Source organism: Hypanus sabinus, chromosome 14 (assembly GCF_030144855.1).
Source record: "Hypanus sabinus isolate sHypSab1 chromosome 14, sHypSab1.hap1, whole genome shotgun sequence".
Taxonomy (NCBI): Eukaryota; Metazoa; Chordata; class Chondrichthyes; order Myliobatiformes; family Dasyatidae; genus Hypanus; species Hypanus sabinus.
Window position 1 is genome coordinate 5362908 of NC_082719.1, and position 21137 is coordinate 5384044.

Genomic DNA, 21137 nt, shown 5'->3' on the forward strand with positions numbered 1-21137 from the left:
AACACACTGGCATCTTGTTTCCTTTAAAACACACAGACCCTGTTTCAATGCTCCTTTAAACACTCTGGGGTCCTGATGTCCACATTCCCTTCAAATCCTTCAGGCCTCGGTTTCCTTTAACCACAGAGGGCCGAGCTCCTGGTCTTCTTTAAAGTCACCAAGGCTCACGTTCCTTTTAAAGTCATCTTCACTGGGAAGTTCCTTGCACTACCTCATAGGTATATTAATTGGAGTCACATCCACTAGTCCCAAAATACTGTCATTTTAGTGCCAGCAAAATCCTGAGGGTGGTGGAATATTTGAATTTAAATACACCAGAGGTTTGCAGACACTATAATTTAATTGTAGTGGGTGAATTGAAAAATAGGATGGTAATGCTAAACCAGTATAAAGTCTTTTGTGGTCCACAGTTAGAGTACTGTTTATATTTCTGGTTGCCATATTAAAAATGGGATACAGAGTCTCTGAAGAGGTTTCAGGGAACTTAAACGCTGGCTTAGACAGATCAGGCTGATGTTCTGCTTCAGAGCAGTTTATTCTATATAATTGTATTTAATATTGGTGTCTCCTCAGTTTTATCGCTGTAGGATCACTTGTGTGTCCCAGCCTCTGCACAGTTGCTACTGATGCCCTCGTCATATTTTGAGCCGTAATCTAACATGCCAAGCCCACTCACCTATTGATTTCTGAGCTATACTGGAAAAGCAGTATTTTTATTCATTTTGTTAACTCCCTCCATGGTCTTGCCATGCCTTTGTCTCTGTAATCGTCCACACTTATAGCCAGGTATCAGCACTCCAATAATACTAGACTTCTAAATATTCTTGAATTTAAGTCCTGTGCCATTAGCAACTATAACCTCAAATGCCAAATTCAAAACTTCCCTTCCAAAACATCTACCTCTCTTTCCTCCTGTAAGACACTTGTTTAAATGTTTTCACTGAACTGAACTTTCGGTATTTAACTTGTATGTTATGTTTTATTTTGCTTAAAAATCCATATAAGTGTGTTATGAATTTAAATATGTGATATAAATAATAGCAATAAAATATTATTAATAATAAGTATTTTATTGATCCTGAGTGGGAAATTCTTTTGTTACAGCAGCAACTTTTGAAAACATTGTTAACAGTGTGCAGACTTAACTAATAAAGTACAGAGTAATAATATACACCATAATTTACCCATGTGCAATACTGTGCAATAATAATGTACAAAATAAGAAAACAGAGACTATTTTACTATGATGGGTGCTCTTTTGTCACACAGAGATGAACTGTCGTATATGCTTATTGCATTTGGTAGGAAAGATTTTCCGTAACAAACCTTGTGACACCAGAGCTGAATGAGTCTGTTTAAAAGGGTGCTCTGTTGCTTATTCAGTCGGTCATGGAGAGGATGTGACAGATTGTCCATAATGGAAAAGTTAGTTTAGTGACCTCTCCACAACTAACTCAAAAGAGTCTGGGTTTTAGCCAAGGACAAACCAAGCCTTTTTGATGAGTTTATTTAGTCTTTTTGCTTCACCAACACCGATGCTGCTCCCACCCCAAAAAAAAAACACAAAGAAGACTGCTCTCGCTACAACAGACTGGTCATCATCATAGCTCGTCACACCAGACAGCCAGCCACTCTAGTGTTGTTTGGTTGATGTTGAGCAGGTCAGTGTCAGCGAAATCAGGTGAGAGTGCTGCCCACTTTGTGCAGAAGGTGGTAAAAGGATGAACAGACTGGTAAAAGATCTCCAACATCCTGCTGTACACATTGAAGGATCTCAGCTTCTTTAGAAAATGGAGCCTGCGCATCCCTTTCTCGTAAACAGCCTTGGTAATGGCTTTCCAGTCAAGTCTGTTGGTGAAGTGAACATCCGAGTATTTATACTCCTCTTCACCGCAATTCTTCTCCCAGAATGTATACAGGACTCGTCACAGTCCTCCTCCTAAAATCAATCACCGTCTCCCTGGTTTTGGCCACATTCAGGAGCAGGTGATTCCTCCCACACCACTCCACAAACTTGTCCACCAGTCCTCTGTACTCCGACTCTGCCCGTCTGATACAACCGACCACCGCAGAGTCACAGAGAACTTCTGCAAGTGACAGGACTCTGATTTGTACTGAAAGCCTGAGGTGTACAGTGTGAACAGAAACAGTCCTTTACCACGCACCACCATCTCAAACAGAGAACTACCCAGCTGTACAAACAGGGTCTATCAGTCCAGTAGTCAGCAATCTAGGAGATAGTGGATTTTGTCTACACCCACCCTTTGTAGCTTCTCGCTCAGAAGAAGTGGCTGGATTGTATTGAAGGCACAAGAGAAATCAAAAACTGTGATTCTCCAGCATCACCGTAGTGGGAGTGAGCTCACGGACAACGGGTAGGTGATGGCATCGTCCACTCCCACGTGAGGTTGGTAGGCAAACTGTAAAGGGTCTAATGAAGATCTCATCTTCACTCTGTGGTAAGTCAGGACATGAGGTGTGAAGGCAATTGGTTTGTGATCATTAAGTTCAGATGGAGTCAACTCCTTGAGTACAGGAACCAAACTGGAAGTCTTTGATCGTACCAGTATCTTTTCCTGACTCAGGATCAGATTGTAAAGCTGCTGCAAAATACCAGACAGTTGGCTCGCACAGGCTGTCAGTATCCTGGGGCTGATACCGTCCGGGCCAACAGCCTTGCCTTGATGTAGTTGCTCCAGCTGTCTCCCTGCAGTCACAGTCAGGTGGGGTAGGGTGGTCTTCCCCATGGAGGCAGGATGCTCTGGAGAGGGGATGTTTGGACCACAAGCACTTGCCAGAGTGGAGGGAGGCTGCAAGGGCTGGGAGGGTGTGTGGTATGAATGATTGAGATTTGCTTTAATTCTACCTGATTTTGCCAGGGAGAGAGACCATTGGTGAATTGGTTCACAATTGTCACATCTACTGAGGAACACAGAACAACTTTCTTGCATGTCATCCATACAGAGCATTTCATGACTACAGTGCAGTGCATTGAAATAGTACAAAGTAAAACAACAACAGAATGCAGAATGAAGTCTTACAGAACAAGGTGTATTGCAGGCAGACAGTAAGGTGCAGGGCCATAATGTGAGCCCAAGAAGCCATCTTTTCATCCTACAGTGAACTTATGACGGTGGGATGAAAACTGCCCTAGAGTCTGATGTTGCATGTCTGTATTTCCTGTCCAGTGGAAGGGCGAAGAAGAGAGAACGTCCAGGGTGGATAAGATGCTTGATCATGTTGGCTGCCTCAGTCAGTCTGTGAGATATTTGTCCTCCGTGGAGCAATGGAGGCTAGGGAGAGACCTGGTAGAGACATACAAAATTATGAGGGCTAATATAGGATAGAATGTAGGAGGCCTTCCCTATAGAAGAGGTATCTAAAACTAGGGAGCATAGTTTGCAGTAAATGATTGGAAGAAGAACCCTTCCACTGAAAGGGTGGTTGTAATCTGGAGGACCTGCCTCACTGGATGGTGGAGGCAGATTTTCTCACACCGTAAGAAGTTCCCTCAGTCATCAGGCTCTTGAACAAAGGAGGTAACTACACTCACTTTCTCATCAATTGAGATGTTCCCACAACCAATAATCTCACTTTAAGGACTCTTTATCTCATGTTATTGTTATTTATTGCTATTTATTTATATTTGCATTTGCACAGTTTGTTGTCTTCTACACTTTGGTTGATCCCTTTCATTGATCCTGTTATAATTACTAATTTTATAGATTTTGCTGACTGTGCCTGCAGGAAAATGAATCTTAGTGGTGACGTATATGAACTTTTATAATAAAACTTACTTTGAACCTGGTTGTGCACTTCATTTACCAAAGCATTGAAGGCTAAGGACCAAATGCTGGTAAATAGGATTAGTATGGATGGGTAATTGATGGTTGATATGGGCAGAGTGGGCAAAAAGTGTCTATTTCTGTAGTGTATGAATCGAGGTCTTTAAAAAATATCACTAATGGTATGTGAACTTGGAGGAGGATGTGTATATGCAGGTTTCTGTTGAGAGAGAGAGGAGGTCAGACATTCCAGTCATGTATTAGACTGTTCAGCAGCCTGATTACAATTTGGATATTCATTTTACTTTCAAACGGGTTCAATTCCCGCTGCTGTCTGTGAGGAGTTTGCATGTTCTCCCTGTGACCTCGTGGATTTCCTCCAGGTGTTCTGTGTCCTCTCGAAGTCTAAAGACATACCTGTTGTTAGGTTAATCGGTCACTGTAAATTGTCCCATGATTACGCTAAGGTTAAATCTGGGGTTGCCAGGTGGCGCAGCTCGAAGGACTGGAAGGACCTTCTGCGTTATATCTCAATAAAAATAAAAATAAAAGTTATTTCTGGAATATAAGCATTCTTGGTTATCATTCGCCTATATTCTGGTATATTATTTTATTTTTGTTTAAACGGGTGTTGGGGTGGAGATACATCTCTACCAAAGGAGGGGTAAGGCACTACTTCCTCCTGCTAGACTGCAGGTCATCTGCCCCACCCATCGGGGTTGTGAAGCCATGGGAGCAGATGGGGTCATGTGAGAAGTTGGTGCCCATCACAAATCCTGGTTTTGTCCCAACATATCGATGTAGTTATAAAGATTGCAAGACAGCTTGAAGAGATTTGGCATGTCAACAAATACACTCAACGACTTCTAAAGGTGTACTGTGGGGAGCATTCTGACAGGCTGCGTCACTGTCTGGTATGGAAAAGCTGCTGCACAGGACTGGAAAAGGCTGCAGAAGGTTGTAAATTTAGTTGGCTCCATCTTGGGTACTAACCTACTAAGTACCCAGGGCATCTTCAAGGAGCGGTGTCTCAAAGGCAGTATCCATTATTAAGGACCTCCAGCACCCAGGGCATGCCCTTTTCTCACTGTTACCATCAGGTAGGAGATACAGAAGCCTGAAGGCACACACTCAGTGATTCAGGAACAGCTTCTTCCCCTCTGCCATCCAATTCCTAAATGGACATTGAACTCATGAGTACTACCTCACTTTTTAAAAATATTATTTCTGTTTTTTGCATGATTTTTAATCTATTCAATATACGTGTACTGTAATTGATTTACTTATTATTATTTTGTTTTGCTTTTTTTCTTTTATATTATGTATTGGATTGAACTGCTGCTGCTAAGTTAACAAATTTCACGACACATGCCAGTGATGATAAACCTGATTCTGATGTGACCACTGACGCCAGGCAGACAATCTCTGAAGAGTGTGGATATTGGCTAGGGTCACCCATCTTGTAATGAAGAAGGCAATGGCAAATCACTTCTGTAGAAAAATTTGCCAGGGACAATCACAGTCATGGAGAGACCATGATTGTCCATGTCATATGTCACGGAACATAATGATGATAGTTTCAAGTTTAATTTTATCCTGATTCAATGTTAAAAATTTGAGTATCTTCTCAAATGGAATTTTTTTGTTTACAAAAGTTTTCAGAATTAGAATTTGTCTTCTATAATCCTTTTTTTATAGAATTACCTGACCTGTAAATTTGAAATGAAAATCTATCTGGCAAGAGAGTTAATAAGATTTCCAACCTTTTAGTTGCATATTACTCAATTATGGGAAATATCATTGAAAATATACAATTTGTGGATTGATACATTGATTTAAAAAAAAGAGAGTGCAGCTCTCAAGGAAGACCAGATATCATTATCACACCACCAGTGTTCCTTCCCCCAACCAGTAACTGGTATCACTTCATGTAATTGTATTATTTACTTTTTTCAATCTGTAACAGAATATCTTATTTGTAATTTGACGATTATCATAATTTTAATCACGACTGATGCAGTATTTTCCAAATTGCTCTTGTCTAATTATGAGTTGTCATGTTCATATTTACAGAAAATTTTGAGATTGTACTGAGGGGAAATGGCTTTAGAGCCGGCAGACAGGAAGATTCGATTATATGCCGCTATTACATAAATGCCTCCACCATTATAAGTAAGTATATCAATAAATTTATCATTATTTCTGCATCAATATAGATTTATAGTTGCAATCTTCAGTTTGCGGAACATCTGTGCTCTTCGGGATTAACAATAATCCATTTAATAGAGTGGAAGTCCCATCCCTGCACTGCATTGTTTAATTTACAAGTTCAATTAACGTAAACTGCTGGACAAAATTAGCAGAAATGTCAGGCACCAAACAAAAAACGATAATTTCACTATGTATAGATGAAATTTGTAGGAGTTTCCGCTGCTGAGTGCTATCAATAATTTCAAAGCTTTAAGAGAGACATAAGAATGTGCAGATGCTGCAGTCTGGAACAAAAACCAGTCTGCTGCAGAAACTCAGAAGGTCTGGCAGCATATAACCATATAACAATCACAGCACGGAAACAGGCCATCTTGGCCCTCCTAGTCCGTGCCGAACCCTTAATCTCACCTAGTCCCACCTACCCGCACTCAGCCCATAACCCTCCATTCCTTTCCTGTCCATATACCTATCCAATTTTACCTTAAATGACACAACTGAACTGGCCTCTACTACTTATACAGGAAGCTCATTCCACACAGCTGTCACTCTTTGAGTAAAGAAATACCCCCTTAAACTTCTGCCCCCTAACTCTCAAATCATGTCCTCTAGTTTGAATCTCCCCTACTCTCAATGGAAACAGCCTGTTCACGTCAACTCTATCTATCCCTCTCAAAATTTTAAATACCTCGATCAAATCCCCCCTCAACCTTCTACGCTCCAATGAATAGAGACCTAACTTGTTCAACCTTTCTCTGTAACTTAATTGCTGAAACCCAGGTAACATCCTAGTAAATCGTCTCTGCACTCTCTCTAATTTATTGATATCTTTCCTATAATTCGATGACCAGAACTGCACACAATATTCCAAATTTGGCCTTACCAATGCCTTGTACAACTTTAGCATTACATCCCAACTTCTGTACTCAATGCTTTGATTTATAAAGGCCAGCATTCCAAAAGCCCTCTTCACCACCCTACCTACATGAGACTCCACTTTCAGGGAACTATGCACAGTTATTCCTAGATCTCTCTGTTCCTCTGCATTCCTCAATGCCCTACCATTTACTCTGTATGTTCTATTTGGATTATTCCTGCCAAAATGTAGAACCTCACACTTCTCAGCATTAAACTCCATCTGCCAACGTTCAGCCCATTCTTCTAACCGGCATAAATCTCCCTGCAAGCTTTGAAAACCCACCTCATTATCCACAACACCTCCTACCTTAGTATCATCGGCATACTTACTAATCCAATTTACCACCCCATCATCCAGATCATTTATGTATATTACAAACAACATTGGGCCCAAAACAGATCCCTGAGGCACCCCGCTAGTCACCGGCCTCCATCCCGATAAACAATTATCCACCACTACTCTCTGGCATCTCCCATCTAGCCACTGTTGAATCCATTTTATTACTCCAGCATTAATACCTAACGACTGAACCTTCTTAACTAACCTTCCATGTGGAACTTTGTCAAAGGCTTTGCTGAAGTCCATATAGACTACATCCACTGCCTTACCCTCGTCAACATTCCTCGTAACTTCTTCAAAAAATTCAATAAGGTTTGTCAAACATGACCTTCCACGCACAAATCCATGCTGGCTACTTCTAATCAGATCCCGTCTATCCAGATAATTATAAATACTATCTCTAAGAATACTTTCCATTAATTTACCCACCACTGATGTCAAACTGACAGGTCTATAATTGCTAGGCTTCCTTCTAGAACCCTTTTTAAACAATGGAACCACATGAGCAATACGCCAATCCTCCGGCACAATCCCCGTTTCTAATGACATAGTAAAGATCTCCGTCAGAGCTCCTGCTATTTCTACACAAACTTCCCTTAAGGTCCTGGGGAATATCCTGTCAGGACCCAGAGATTTATCCACTTTTAAATTTCTTAAAAGCGCCAGTACCTCCACCTCTTTAATTGTCATAGGTTCCATAACTTCCTTACTTGTTTCCCACACCTTACACAATTCAATATCCTTCTCCTTAGTGAATACCGAAGAGAAGAAATCATTCAAAATCTCTCCCATCTCCTTCTGTGAAGGAGATGTTGTTTCGGATCAAATCCCTGCATCATGATGCTGATGCTGTCTGACCCATTGAGTTTCTCTAGCAGTTTGATTTTTTGCTCATAGCTTTAAGGCATGACTGCTGTTCTCGAAATATAGAGACATAGAGCATTACATCTTGACCAGGCTTATACTGTTCAGTACCATCGACTTGCACCTGGACCTTAGCCGTCCATATTTCTCCCATTTGTGCACTTAGCAAAGCATCTGTTAAGTTTTATAATTGAACCCACTCCACCACTTTTTCTGGCCGCTCATTTCACACTCTCACATCCCTCTGACTGAAGAAGTCCCCCCTCATGTTCCCTTTAAATATTTTGCCTGATTCTGGTTAATTGGAACATTGGTGAATCAAGGCAGCCACTGATTTTGGATAATTCTTAAAGAACAAAAAGTAATTAACAAAATAGCCAGGGTCCCCTTCATTTATTTGTGACACTATGTTGCTTAATGAAGATAGGAAGCTTTTGTCGAACAGTTTCTAACTAGCACCAGTCATGTGAACTTGATTGGCTGTTAGACACTACACCATGCTTAGAGCAAACGTTTTTATAATAGTGTCAGTTGTGTGTGTTTGTGTTCCATAAGCAGTGAGTTTTGACACTGATGATTAGTGAGTAATAAGCAGTGAGACAATTTAGAATGGTTTTGCTCACTGTAGTTTCAAGCATTCAGGCTTGGAGATGACAGAAACAGCCAGGAGTAAATATGAAACGATTTTACCATGATTGGGACTACAAAGACTTTGAAGGTATCAACAATCACCTTGAATGTTACAATGAAAATGAAAATTTGGAGGATGCAATTATTGAAAACGATATATGAAGGCAGTCCATTATCTATATTAGGCGATTTTATTATGACAGAGAGAAGAGGGAAGAAGAGCCTTTAGGAAAGGGCGTGCAGCTGTAGACAATGGAATAGAAGGAGTTTACTGAAGAAGGAGTGGATGGAAGATAATGGAGACAATGCAGTGAAGGTGTCTAGGGAAACAAAATGGATAAAGGGAGCTGATGAAGAAGAATAATGAACGGATAGGAGGCAGAAGGGGAGGGACATAAGAGAATTGTAGAAACTGGAGAAGGAAGCGCATTGAAGCAAGGGAAAAAAATGCCTCCAAATTTCCTCCCTAAGCTCTGACCAAAATAAAACACATGCTTCACTTTTGGATGTTTGTGGAAGTAGTCTATCCAGATCTGAAGTAGTCAACTGCAGGTAACGTTGGTGTGGAAGAATGCCGATGTGTCCAGTGATGGCCGCAGGTAGTTCAGGAGCTATTCAAAGAGCATGGGTTGGAAGTGGGATAGAACAAAAGTGTAGCTTGCAAAATAACTACTAAAAGCATTAAAAATGAAGGAATATCAGACTCACTCCAGTATTAAGTAATTTGAAATTTCAATTTTAGAATTAAAATTTACTTGTGAGTTCATAAATATTTGAACATTCTTGCCTCAGGAAAATTAATCCAGCAAAGCTTTAGGGAATCTTTTTACACAGGTAGCTGCTTGATTTTCCTTTTATCATATCATAACGCGAGAACTCTTTGTTACAGATGTGAAGATAAGAATTAGCTATGGTAACAATAGATACAGGGATGCAAAGAATTATGGTACAAGGAAGTCATGTGGTGCAGAGATGTGTGATAATTTTCTGAATATGCAGATATTATTTTGGAAACCTTTATGCATCTTACGGTTTGTTCATTATGTTCCTGATGTTGGATAGTAAATGGTGATACTGATTTTTAGTCTTTTGGAAAGGTGTTAGTTATGTTACGGATGTCCTAACGTGATGCTTACTATCTAGAAACTCTTTATGACGCAGAAAGAAAATTGGAGAATATTTTCTAACTTAGGGGACACAGAAGTTCATAGTTTTGAATTTTATTCTGATAAAATGTAAATTTCTTTCAGATGATCAAATATGCTTTATTTTTCTTTATCTTGGCCCCATCAAATTTACTCCCTGTTTTGTTATACATGAATTCATAGAGGTTAATTTTCCGGAATGTATGTGTAATTTTGATGTGCATCCATGTCATTCTTGCTTCAAAGTTTAATGGGCTTCTGAAAATAAATGTTAAATTTAATATCTTTGGAAGCAAGTTTTTTCACCAGTTCATTAAACAGTTCAGTCTAAGGAGCTCATCCAATGATTTATTTTCCAGATGAGAGAAGTACCAACGTGATGGATAATTACCTGCTGTGCCCAGCACCTACATTGCAAGAAGTGGGGCAGTAAGTATTCAATTAGTTTAGATCTCTAATTATAAATAAACCAGGTATTTGACAGGATATTATCAAATCTCTGGCTTCACCCTGTACTGCACTGCTTACCATTTCATTATTGTTCAGTTCCTCACAATTTGCTGTCTTCTGTCTGAATCCGAATATATCTGCTGTATTTAACATGTGAAAAATTCAAGCTAGAAGACAATAAAGGATAATGCAGTTTTCTCCAACCTATTCAGGTGAACTTCCGGGACATGTCAGAACTAGTAAGTGACTATTTTGTAGCAGTCTTCACTCTAATTGACCTAATGCAATTTTCTGTTTTGCCAGTACTTTAAAGATGAAGGACGCATCAGTCCTGAAGGGTGTCACCTCAGAGAACTGATAGAAATAGAAAAGCATTTCTACATTCATTGCTCGTTTCTAATTGAATTTGAGAAGGTGACAATGTGTCATTTTTAGTTCATGTAGGAAGGTGCTCCTGCAGTCCTGTTAGTTCAGAGCTTCCAGTATTTTGACCAAGACTCGCATCAGGATGGCGTGCAGTGCATTGGGGGGGGGGGGGTGCATTCAATGCACCTTTTTCCTTTGCCATCTAAGTGGTGGTGACTGGAACTTATGAAGGTAGTTTTGAAGAGGACATGACAAATTACAGCAGAGTATTGTGGAACCATGTCTGTATATTGGTTGGATGGATGAGAGAAAGGAATAATATTTAAAGTGGGAATGGGTAACAATCAAGTGTGTTGCTTGACCAGAATCCTGCTGGCTTCTTGAATGTTGATGGAACTCCAGGCAACTGGAGAATATTTGGTTGCCCTCTTGAGTTGTGCCTTGTAAATAGTTGAGAAATCATGAGGTAAGCCATTGTACACAGAAGATTGAAACTCTGATCTGCTTTTGTAAACTGAACAATTTTGTGGCTACTTGGCAGTGGAGACTTGGAGGATGTTGGCTGTGAGTGTTTGGCAATGTTATGGTGATGAACTATCATTAAATGACAAGGGGGTAGATTTGATCTATCTTGTTGAAGATTGCTGGTACCTTGAGGTTGTAGGTGTTACCTTCCATTTGTCACCCAAGTTTTGCAACAACTACTTCACATAAAACCTTAATGGTGGAAGGAAGATCATTGATGAAGACACCTGGACCTAAGACCCTAAGTTGAAGAGGTGCTGTAACAAGTGCTGAAATAATGGGCACTATGGAAAACTAGCCATTCTCCTTTGTACTGGCAAGTAATGAGCTCTTTCCCTTGATTCCAATTTCATGAAGGATCCCTGATACCAGACTCACTTGCATACAACCCTGAGGCTACTGTGGTATTTAGAACTTTGTTGACTTGAAATCCACACTGAGCTGTGGTGAACAAAAAAGCAGTATTGCCAAAGACAACTTCTGCCACTTCCCTAATAACTGGAAACAGGTTTGTGGGTTGTAGATGATCGTATTGGTTCTTTTTTTTTTGGACAGCAATACCTGCGCAATTTTCTGTTTTGTCATATAACTGCCAGTATAACAAGTTGACAAATTTATAAGGCTTCGTAAGCAGCTATTAAGTTTTCCCATTAATTGGACAAACGGATTAATTTAGTTCGGGACTGTTAGGTTTGAGGCTTGTGTGGGGCATTACAAATTGCCCCATTAATCTTCACTCGATGGAATTATTGTTAATCTGGACGGAATTACAAATTTGCAGATGATATTAAGAGTGGGGGTGTAATGGACAGTGAGGAAGGCTATCAAAACTTGCAGTGGGATCTGGACCAGCTAGAAAAATCAATACAAAAAGACCAAATGGAATGTAATGCAAACAAGTGTAAGATGTTGCAGTTTGGGAGGACAAACCAGGGTGGGACTTACATGGTGAGTAGTAGGGCACTGAGGAGTGCGGTACACCAGAGGGATCTGGGAATACAGATCCATAATTCCTTGAAGGTAGAGTCACAGTAAAGTTTTGACACATTGGCATTTGTAAATCAAAGAATTAAGCACAGGAGTTGGGATGTTATGTTGAAGTTGTATAAGGCATCGGTGAGGCCTAATTTGAAGTATTGTCTGCAGTTTTGGTCACCTACAGGAAGGATGTCAATAAGACTGAAAGAGTTCAGAGAAAATTTACAAGGATATTGTCAAGACTTGAGGACCTGAGTTATAGGGAAAGGTTGAAGAGCTTAGGACTTTATTTCCCAGAGTGTAGAATGAGGGGAGACTTGATAGAAGTATACAAAATTATGAAGAATTTGGAAGGGTCAATGCAAGTAGGCTTTTTACACACAGGTTGGGTGAGACTACAACTGATTAAGGGTAAAAGATGGAATGTTTAAGGGGAACATGAGGTGGAGCTTCTTCACCTAGTGAGATTGTGGAACGAGATGCCAGTGGAAGTGCTGGGTGCGGATTTGATTTCAATGTTCAGGAGAAATTTGGATAAGTACATGGATGGGGGATGTGGAAGGCTACGGTCCGGGTGCAGGTCAATGGGACTAGGCAGATTAATAGTTTCGCACAGACTAGATGGGTCAGTGTCTGTGCTATATCGTTCCATGACTCTAAAACTGTTTTTCTGAGGAATAAAGTGAACAACAGCTTTTCAACCTCTTTAAAGATTTTTATTATATTTTTCATTGTTTTATTCTATAGTTTCCAGGCTAGGTTAGGATTATATTTGGAACTACAAAATTTGAATTGTCAACAGGTAAAGTTGCAGATTCACTTTAAACGAATAAACTTTATTTCTGAATCCAATACAAAAATAAATCCTTCTTGCTATACTTGTGTTTTATAATGGGGTTTCTATATCTGAATTTTGAATGTGCAGGTTTCCTTGTTGAAATATTCTTCTAGGTCAGGGGTCAGCAACCTTTACCACTGAAAGAGCCACTTGGACCCGTTTCCCACAGAAAAGAAAACACTGGGAGCCGCAAAACCCGTTTGACATTTAAAATGAAATAACACTGCATACAACGTTTTTTTTTGCCTTTATGCTATGTATAAACAAACTATAATGTGTTGCATTTATGAAATTGATGAACTCCTGCAGAGAAAACGAAATTACATTTCTGCATGCAACAAAAACATTTTGAACTCCGAAAAAAAGACGTTGGGTTGAAGGTTACTTTTAAGTAAAATACTCAATGTCTATTTGAGTCCTTCTTGTATTTATGAAAAACGCCGAACTTAAATTTTCCGCCAGCAGCAAACCAAAAATAACATCAGCCAGCTGTCAGCCTGAAAAATTAAAGGACTATTTCACTGAACAATGAAAAAATATGAATATACGTAAAATAATAGGCAATTAAAATATTTATCATACTTGGTTAATGGGATTTCTGCTCCTGGACCTCAGCGCACAGCGTCTGCACATCAGGGCTGTATGATGTCACCTTCATCTTTACACAGGATCGCAAGCTGTCATCTGTGAGGCGTGCGCGATGTTTGTTTTTAATAAAGTTCATGTTGGAGAACACCTGCTCACTTACATATGTGGATCCAAAGATCGACAGGACTCCAAGCGCATACTTTTTCATGTTTACATAAATGTCGGGCATAGCATTCCATGTTTCGAACACAAGTTTGTCCGGTTTTGGAAGGTTTTCAATATCACTCCATTTGTGATTCTGAGCAAGAACGGCCTTCTGACGGGCAACATCTTCAAGGTCTGCTGTCAAGCGTCTAAACTTGGACACCCATATGTCTTTGTCGGCTATGTCGGCCAGTTCCATCTCAAGATCAGGTTGACTCACACCTGCCAATGCAGTCGTATTCAGTAGGGAAGGATCGATGCTTAAGGGAGTGACCGGGAAGGATAATGTGTTTTTTTCCTCTCTGAACTCACAGAAGCGTTTCCCAAACGATGTTTGCATTGCGATGATTGCAGAATGTAAATACTCCGAAATTATCATGTCGTGACCTTGTTTGAACTCTTGTCAAATTGGGGAAGTGAGACAATGTGCCTTTCTGTAAATCTCTGGCAAGCACTGTCAACTTGCGCTCGAATGCCAAAACATCCTCCAACATGTGCAGGGCTGTGCGTCCTTACCCCTGAAGAGCTGTGTTCAGCGTGTTTAGGTGTGCTGTCATGTCTACCATGAAGTGTAGCTTTTCCAGCCACTCTGGCTGTTCCAGCTCAGGAAAGGTGAGCCCTTTGCTGCCCAGGAAAGTTTTCACTTCTTCCAGACACGCGACAAAGCGTTTCAGCACCTCCCCTTTGGACAGCCACCGGACTTTGTTGTGCAGCAGGAGATCAGAATATGCGCTTTCCAGCTAGTCCAGTAACAAACGGAATTGACGGTGATTTAAACTTTTTGCCATTATTTTATTGACAGTCTGAATGACAACATCCATTACTTCTGTGCATTCCGGAGGAAATGTTTGAGCGCACAGTGCCTCTTGGTGCAAGATGCAGTGAAAAGTCAGCAGCTTTCTGTCCAGCGACTTCTGCAGTAAAGCCACAAATCCCTTGTGCGTTCCCGTCATATTCGGCGCCCCATCAGTAGCTACTGACACCAGATGGGTGGTCTTTATTCCTTTGGCTCTTAAACAATTCAAGACAGCCTCACAGATGTCCTCCCCCCGTGTTTGGTCTTTTAGAGGTATCAACTCAATCAGTTCTTCCTGTGGCCCGGCAGAGTTTACATACCGGCAGAACAACGCTATTTGTTCAATATCACCTTTGTCTTTAGACTCGTCATAGGCAATCGAGTAGGCCACAGCTGAATTGATGTCTTTAATTTGCTGTCTTGTGATGTCTTCTGCCATTTTTATGGTTCTGTCTTTGACAGTCTTTGCAGAGAGGGGCATATCCCTGATTTTCTGCACAATTTCACTCTTGTTTTTAAAGTCCGTGAATAGATGTTCTGAAATCTTAATGAAAGATTCTTTTATATATTCACCATCTGTAAACTGCTTCCCGTGCCTGACTATTTCCTGAGCGGCAATATAACTAGCGTATGTCGTTGGTTTTCCGGACTTCATCCATTGCTTGAAATGATTTTTGCTCAGATCAACCTTCCGCATCAGTTCCGAAACGGCTTTTTTTCTCTCATCTCCATCCGGATATTTTTGAGCAAAGGCTGCGTGTTTATTCTGGAAATGCCTTGCGACATTTGACTTTTTGTTGTTTGCTAGTTTCTCATTGCATATTAAGCATACCGGTAAACCAGTCTCGTCAACAGTGAAAGCAAATGAATCTGTCCACGTATCATTAAACGTTCTGTTTTCTTCAGTCACTTTTCTTTTTTTAGAATTCTCCATAGTTGGATTACCTTGGATCGAAAAATTAAAGAAATCGCGCACTGGCGGGTGTCAGGTATTGGCAGTGGTGACGTATATTAATAGCGATAAAAACACGTTGTAGTGGTGTGCTCACGCAGTCAGTAAACTGCAGTCGAATAACTTTATTCGAACTAAACAGCCTTGCTTTTAAGCCTCCCTCAACCCAGCCCCCATGGACGCAGATGCTGCAAAAGACGCGTACTCACAAACCCCCGTAGGCTATCTCCCTTAGCCGGAATGCTGGCTAATTGTGAGGAAATGTGTCGCCACACTTAGATTGTACAAGATCACCATAATCTTCAAATTTAGAATTACATTTCAAAAGCTAACAAACTAACATAAAATACATTTTAATTAAATACTGACCAATTATTTCCCAAAGCCACAGGGAGCCGCAGCACAGAGGTGAAAGAGCCACAAATGGCTCGGGAGCCGCAGGTTGCCGACCCCCGTTCTAGGTTAAAAACCAAGTTGGTGCCACTGAGGTCCTGTAAACTAAGCGTTGTGATCAAAATGCTATTATTTGAAACCTATTTCTTCCTCAAAAGGTTCATGTCATACTTTAATGACACTGAAAAATATGCCAATATTTTTGAAAGCTTGCAGCATTAATTAAACTTCAGGAACTTAATTGAAATTGTCATTTCATTAGTGCTTGCATCTTTTTCTCCTTCTGTCTAGCTGGATGCTGTTTGGAGTAATGAGTAGCTTTGAAAACATGGCCATACAAATGTAGTCTCGTTTTCTCAGACAGGAAAACAAAGGGCTAATGGGGTGGACAAAGTGAGACTAAGAAATAGTATTCAGCAACTGTGCTATCCATGAGATTCTGCTGTGGAAGGTTGATGAGGAGGAAGATGTTTAAAGGAAAATAATGAATAAAAAAGTTTATATATTTGTATAAACAACTTGAATAACCAATGGTGAGAAATCAGTTACTGCAGCTTGTCAGTTGTATAGATCTTTGTTTAGTGTTCACTCTTCACTGTACTTCTGTATTGTTGCTCCTTTCTACATCTCCGCAAATGTTCTGAATAAATATATGCTTTCAGAAATGATCAGAGAATGTAGAACACTTAATGGTTGAACAACATTGAAATCCCAGTTTGAGTTTTACTCTTTTAGCTTATAGGGTCAAAATTACATTGATAGCTGAATTATACCAGCAGCAGCTTTGTTTAGCATGTAGTCTCTGACTTAGTTTCTCTCCTTAGAAAGTAGTAGATAATTGGTACTAATTGTAATTCTGATATATAGGTAGATTAAAGAGGAACCCTATTTTGGTGAACTAGGCCCATTATGTTGATTTGCTGTCTGTTGTCCCAGCAGATCCTTACTTAAGTGGATGGGTTCAGAGGACATACGTTTGTTGGTTCTGCACACCTTTGAGTCCAGGAGCAAGGTCGAAGTGACAACAATGACCCCAAATTAAAGGCAAAGCTTGGGATGAGGTCTTGTCTATTATTAGAACTGCCATTAGTTTTAACTAATTAATTGTATTTCATACTGACAAATAAATTAATACAACTAAAATTGAAGTAAATTATAAAAAACTACACAAATTACTTGAAAATTAAACTAAAGCAGAATGAGTTTGAAGAGATAATTAACCCTGTGCTTCCAGCATAATGCCAGAAACTCTGATCCCATGTGTATTAATAGTCTAAAATTCTCTAAATGAAACTGATCTATTGACTAAAAGCAGCATAAAGATGGTAGAAATTTTACTACATAATTGGTTGTGAAGTTAATCTCATACCACTGTAAGGTGTCTCACTGTTGGATTAAGAGGCTGTTTAATCACACAGACTAAATGATCACATGCTATCAGTTTGAAAGCAATCCAATGCAATTGTATTGTTTTACCTATCCTCTTTAAACATAGACCTCTTGTTGGAAAATAATATTTTGTCCGTTTGTTATCATAATAAAGAAAGCTCAACTTCTAATATCTCTCAAACAAAGGAAGTTGCATCAGATTGAAAGGAACCAAATAGGTGACCAAAAGACAGAAGCTAAGTTCTTATCTAGTATCAAGATCAGATCAGGTGTTATTGAGAAATGCTATTAGACTAAACAGTTTGATCTGAAATCATGGTTTGTTGTGCAAGTGTAACTCTTTATTTCAAACAGTTAATATCTTGCTAAATTATAATTCAGAAGCATATTGGATCAAAGTTATTTACCAAATCTGTAAGATTTGAAATAATTAATGCTGCAATTAATGACAGAGACTAATAAATCAAATTATTTCAATTAAGTAAATACGTACATAAGCCTTTCCTAATTTTAGCTGGCCCATTTGCCATTATACTTGCAGGTACGGTTTTCTCTGATGACTGACTGATTCCAGCTCTGCTGGCAGATGTCTGGAATTTCCTCTAACAGTCACTTCAGGCCTCTTAAAATGATGCTTTGGGCTTCCCCAAATGTATCATCCAGACCTTTGGGAATGTTGCTTCAGGCATGCTCCAGTAGACCCTCAGGCTCTTATCCAACAGATGCTCAGTGTTTTAACCAATGGGTACTCTGAGGAATGTGCTTGCATCAGATGTTAATTACTTTTACCTGAACGCTCTAGTTATAGTGTCTCGCTGTAGGGGAGTTGCACTGGTTGTGTTACCATGATAATTCCATATTTCATGGTGGACAGCCTTGAAGGCTTGTGTTTCCTTTAACAGGTAACCAACGAGCATATTAATGTCACAATGGCATTAGATGCAAAGCTAGGTTTTGATCTAATTTGCAGTTGCCAAGAGAATTTAAACTTGCTTTTTTTTTGCTTTTTACATTCTAAATCACTTCTTATGCTATCACAAATTTTTAAAAAAATGACCTCAGCTAGTTTCATAATGATAAAAATTTCAAAGAAAACAATGGAACATTCCTTTGTAACTTGTTTCTGGCTCTATCAACTTCTCCCCATCTCCACTGCAGCTCATCTGGACATCCCAGCGAACTAAACAGTGCCTTCAGATGAAGTAGCAAAGCAACTGCAGCTGTTTTCAAAACCAGGGTACTGCGTTTAGCGCTCATCGTTGTGCTGGGGAAACCAAAAGCAGAGTGGGTGACTGCTTCACAGAGCACCTTCCATTAGTCGTCAAGGATCAGTTCAAGGCTTCCATTCTCTTCCTCATTCTCAATCTGAGTTCTCCGCCTTTGGCCTCCTGTATGATTGCAGTCAAGTTCATAGAGTTATAGAAAAGTACAGCATAGAAACCGGCCCTTTGTCACATATAGTCTGCGCTGAACTATTTAAGCTGCCTACACCCATTGACCTGCAACCACACCATAGCCCTCCATACCTCTACTATCCATGTATCTATCCACACTTCTCTTAAATGGCAAAATCGAGATTGCATTCACCACTTCCACACACTCTCACGACCCTCTGATTGAAGAAATTTCCCCTCGTGTTCCTCTTAAACTTTTCATCCTTAACCCGTGACCTCTAGTTGTAACCCTGTGTATGGTTGTGAAACAGCAACTCATCTTCCGCCTCGGTATGTTACAGCTCTCAGGATACAGTATTGAATTCAACAATTTCAGAGAACTAAGCTTTTTTGTTTGTGTCAGAACTAGTCAGTTCTGGCGTAAGGCCAACCACCTATAATATATTCTCCATAGATGGTGCTGGTCATTACTTTCAGATTTTGATGCACCATCAATAACTCACACTGAGACGTAGGCGAGATATCGGCTTTTATTGACTGGAAGAAGGAACCAGGAGTGAGTGTCTATCATACAAGGTCCTGGAGACTGAGGCCGATCTTCAGGCCGCAGGTCTCCTTTATACAGGGGCCTGTGGGAGGAGCCACAGGAGCAGTCAGCAGGGGCGTGTCCCGACAGGCACATAGTTCACCACAGATTTCTAGCAAACATTGTATACCACATCTTGCAGTCACTTATCGAATAATTGATAACAACAAGAGCAATGTGTCAACGATTTAATCTTGCCTTTACTTGCTTAGATAATGTCTGACATGCTGTGTATTTCCAGCATGTTTTGTTTTTATTTTTAAATTTAACTTTCTTTCCATTTAAGTAATATTCCACATTTTCACCTTGTAACTGAAGTGAAAAAGCTCACAGTACTCTGATTTTTCTCCATTTCATAAATATTTGCAACCCCCATATGATTTATTGCAGACACTTCCTTTGTCCTTTCCAGCTACACCTCTTTCCCTTCAATTTAAACCCATTTGTTTTTTTGTCACTTATCCCTTTTTGAAGGCTACTCAAACTAATGTGTTAACTGGAATTCTCTCCCTACGGACTTTGTGGTGATTCCGAGTATTTCTAGTCTGTTCTGTTTTTTATTTAGTACTTTGTAATCTCTTTTCACTTAAAGCAATATTCCCCTTCTTTGTTCTCCCAGCCAGAGTAGGAAGATTGTTTCCCCTAATTCTCCTCCATTTGCCAAATATTTATCCAAATACTTAACAAGTCCAGTATCTCCTTTAAGATTCTGTGAATCTTCCTGAAAAATGCTTACCCACATCTCCAAACCTTCAGAAAATATGCCTACAGTATATCCAGTCCCTTCATTTAACTACTTCTATTGTGGGTTGCAATTAGTTGAGCATTATGGTGAAATGGATTGATTCTGTGAGTGAGGGGACAATGTGCAGTTAAGTAAAGAGGTGATATTTGCTACCTTATTTCTGTTCTGTGAATTAATTTGGTACATTGAGGAAAGGTGGTGGAATGTTACCTGTGGTGCATAGGAACTCTTAAAGTGTGTGAGTTGGCAGTTAACTAATTGCTGTAAATTGCCCCTCCTATATCAATGAGTGGTAGCACCTGGGGAGAACAGATGAGTATGTGGAGAGAATATGGTGGATTATATTAGGATTAGTGTGAAAGTAGGTGTGTGATTGTCAGTCTGGACTTGGTGGGGAGAAGGACATGTATCTCTCTGTGTCTCTGATGGTATTTAATCACAACTTGAGAATTCTTACAGATGAGATGTGATGGCTGGGGGGAAATGAGGCTTACAGAAATGTTTGTCAAGTTTGGAAATTTTGATTTGTGAAGCAAACACTGTATAAGCTAAAACTGTAGAGAGAAGGGAGATTTTATCGAGCTGTGTCAATGCACAAAGCCCAAGATAGAATGAAGATGAAAGACCTGCTGAATTTACCGAGTGGCAGAACTAGGGGCCATACATTTAATTCAATGAGGGATAAATTTGAGAAAAATCTTTTTCATTCAAAAGCCAGTAGGGTCTGGAACAGGCACACCATCTGATAAGGCAGGAGAGACAGAAAACATACATACATGAATATCCGTTTGATAAACATTGATCTGCAGACTATGGATTTTGTACTCAAAGGTGACTTTAGGCTGTTGTTCTTTTCAACTGGCACAGATATGGGTGGGGTGAATGCATTCTCTTAGTGAAGTAAGCACCCTGCATTTCAATGATTCTGTCTACTTGTTCTAGTTTATTTACTAACATTGAATTTCACATCCTGCAGAAGAGAAACCACTTGTTATTATGTTGCATGTCAATGTAATTATTTACAAAGAAGTTTCATGCAATTT

The 21137-nt window shown here is 39.8% G+C and overlaps 1 protein-coding gene across 1 annotated transcript in view; it reads left to right on the forward strand.

Moving 5' to 3' along the window:
• Window positions 1-21137, forward strand: part of antxr2a (ANTXR cell adhesion molecule 2a) — a 221851-nt gene that overhangs the window by 80659 nt on the left and 120055 nt on the right. The window contains 2 exon segments of the mRNA XM_059988717.1: window positions 5859-5957; window positions 10250-10319. Coding sequence (XP_059844700.1) covers window positions 5859-5957; window positions 10250-10319 — 169 coding nt within the window.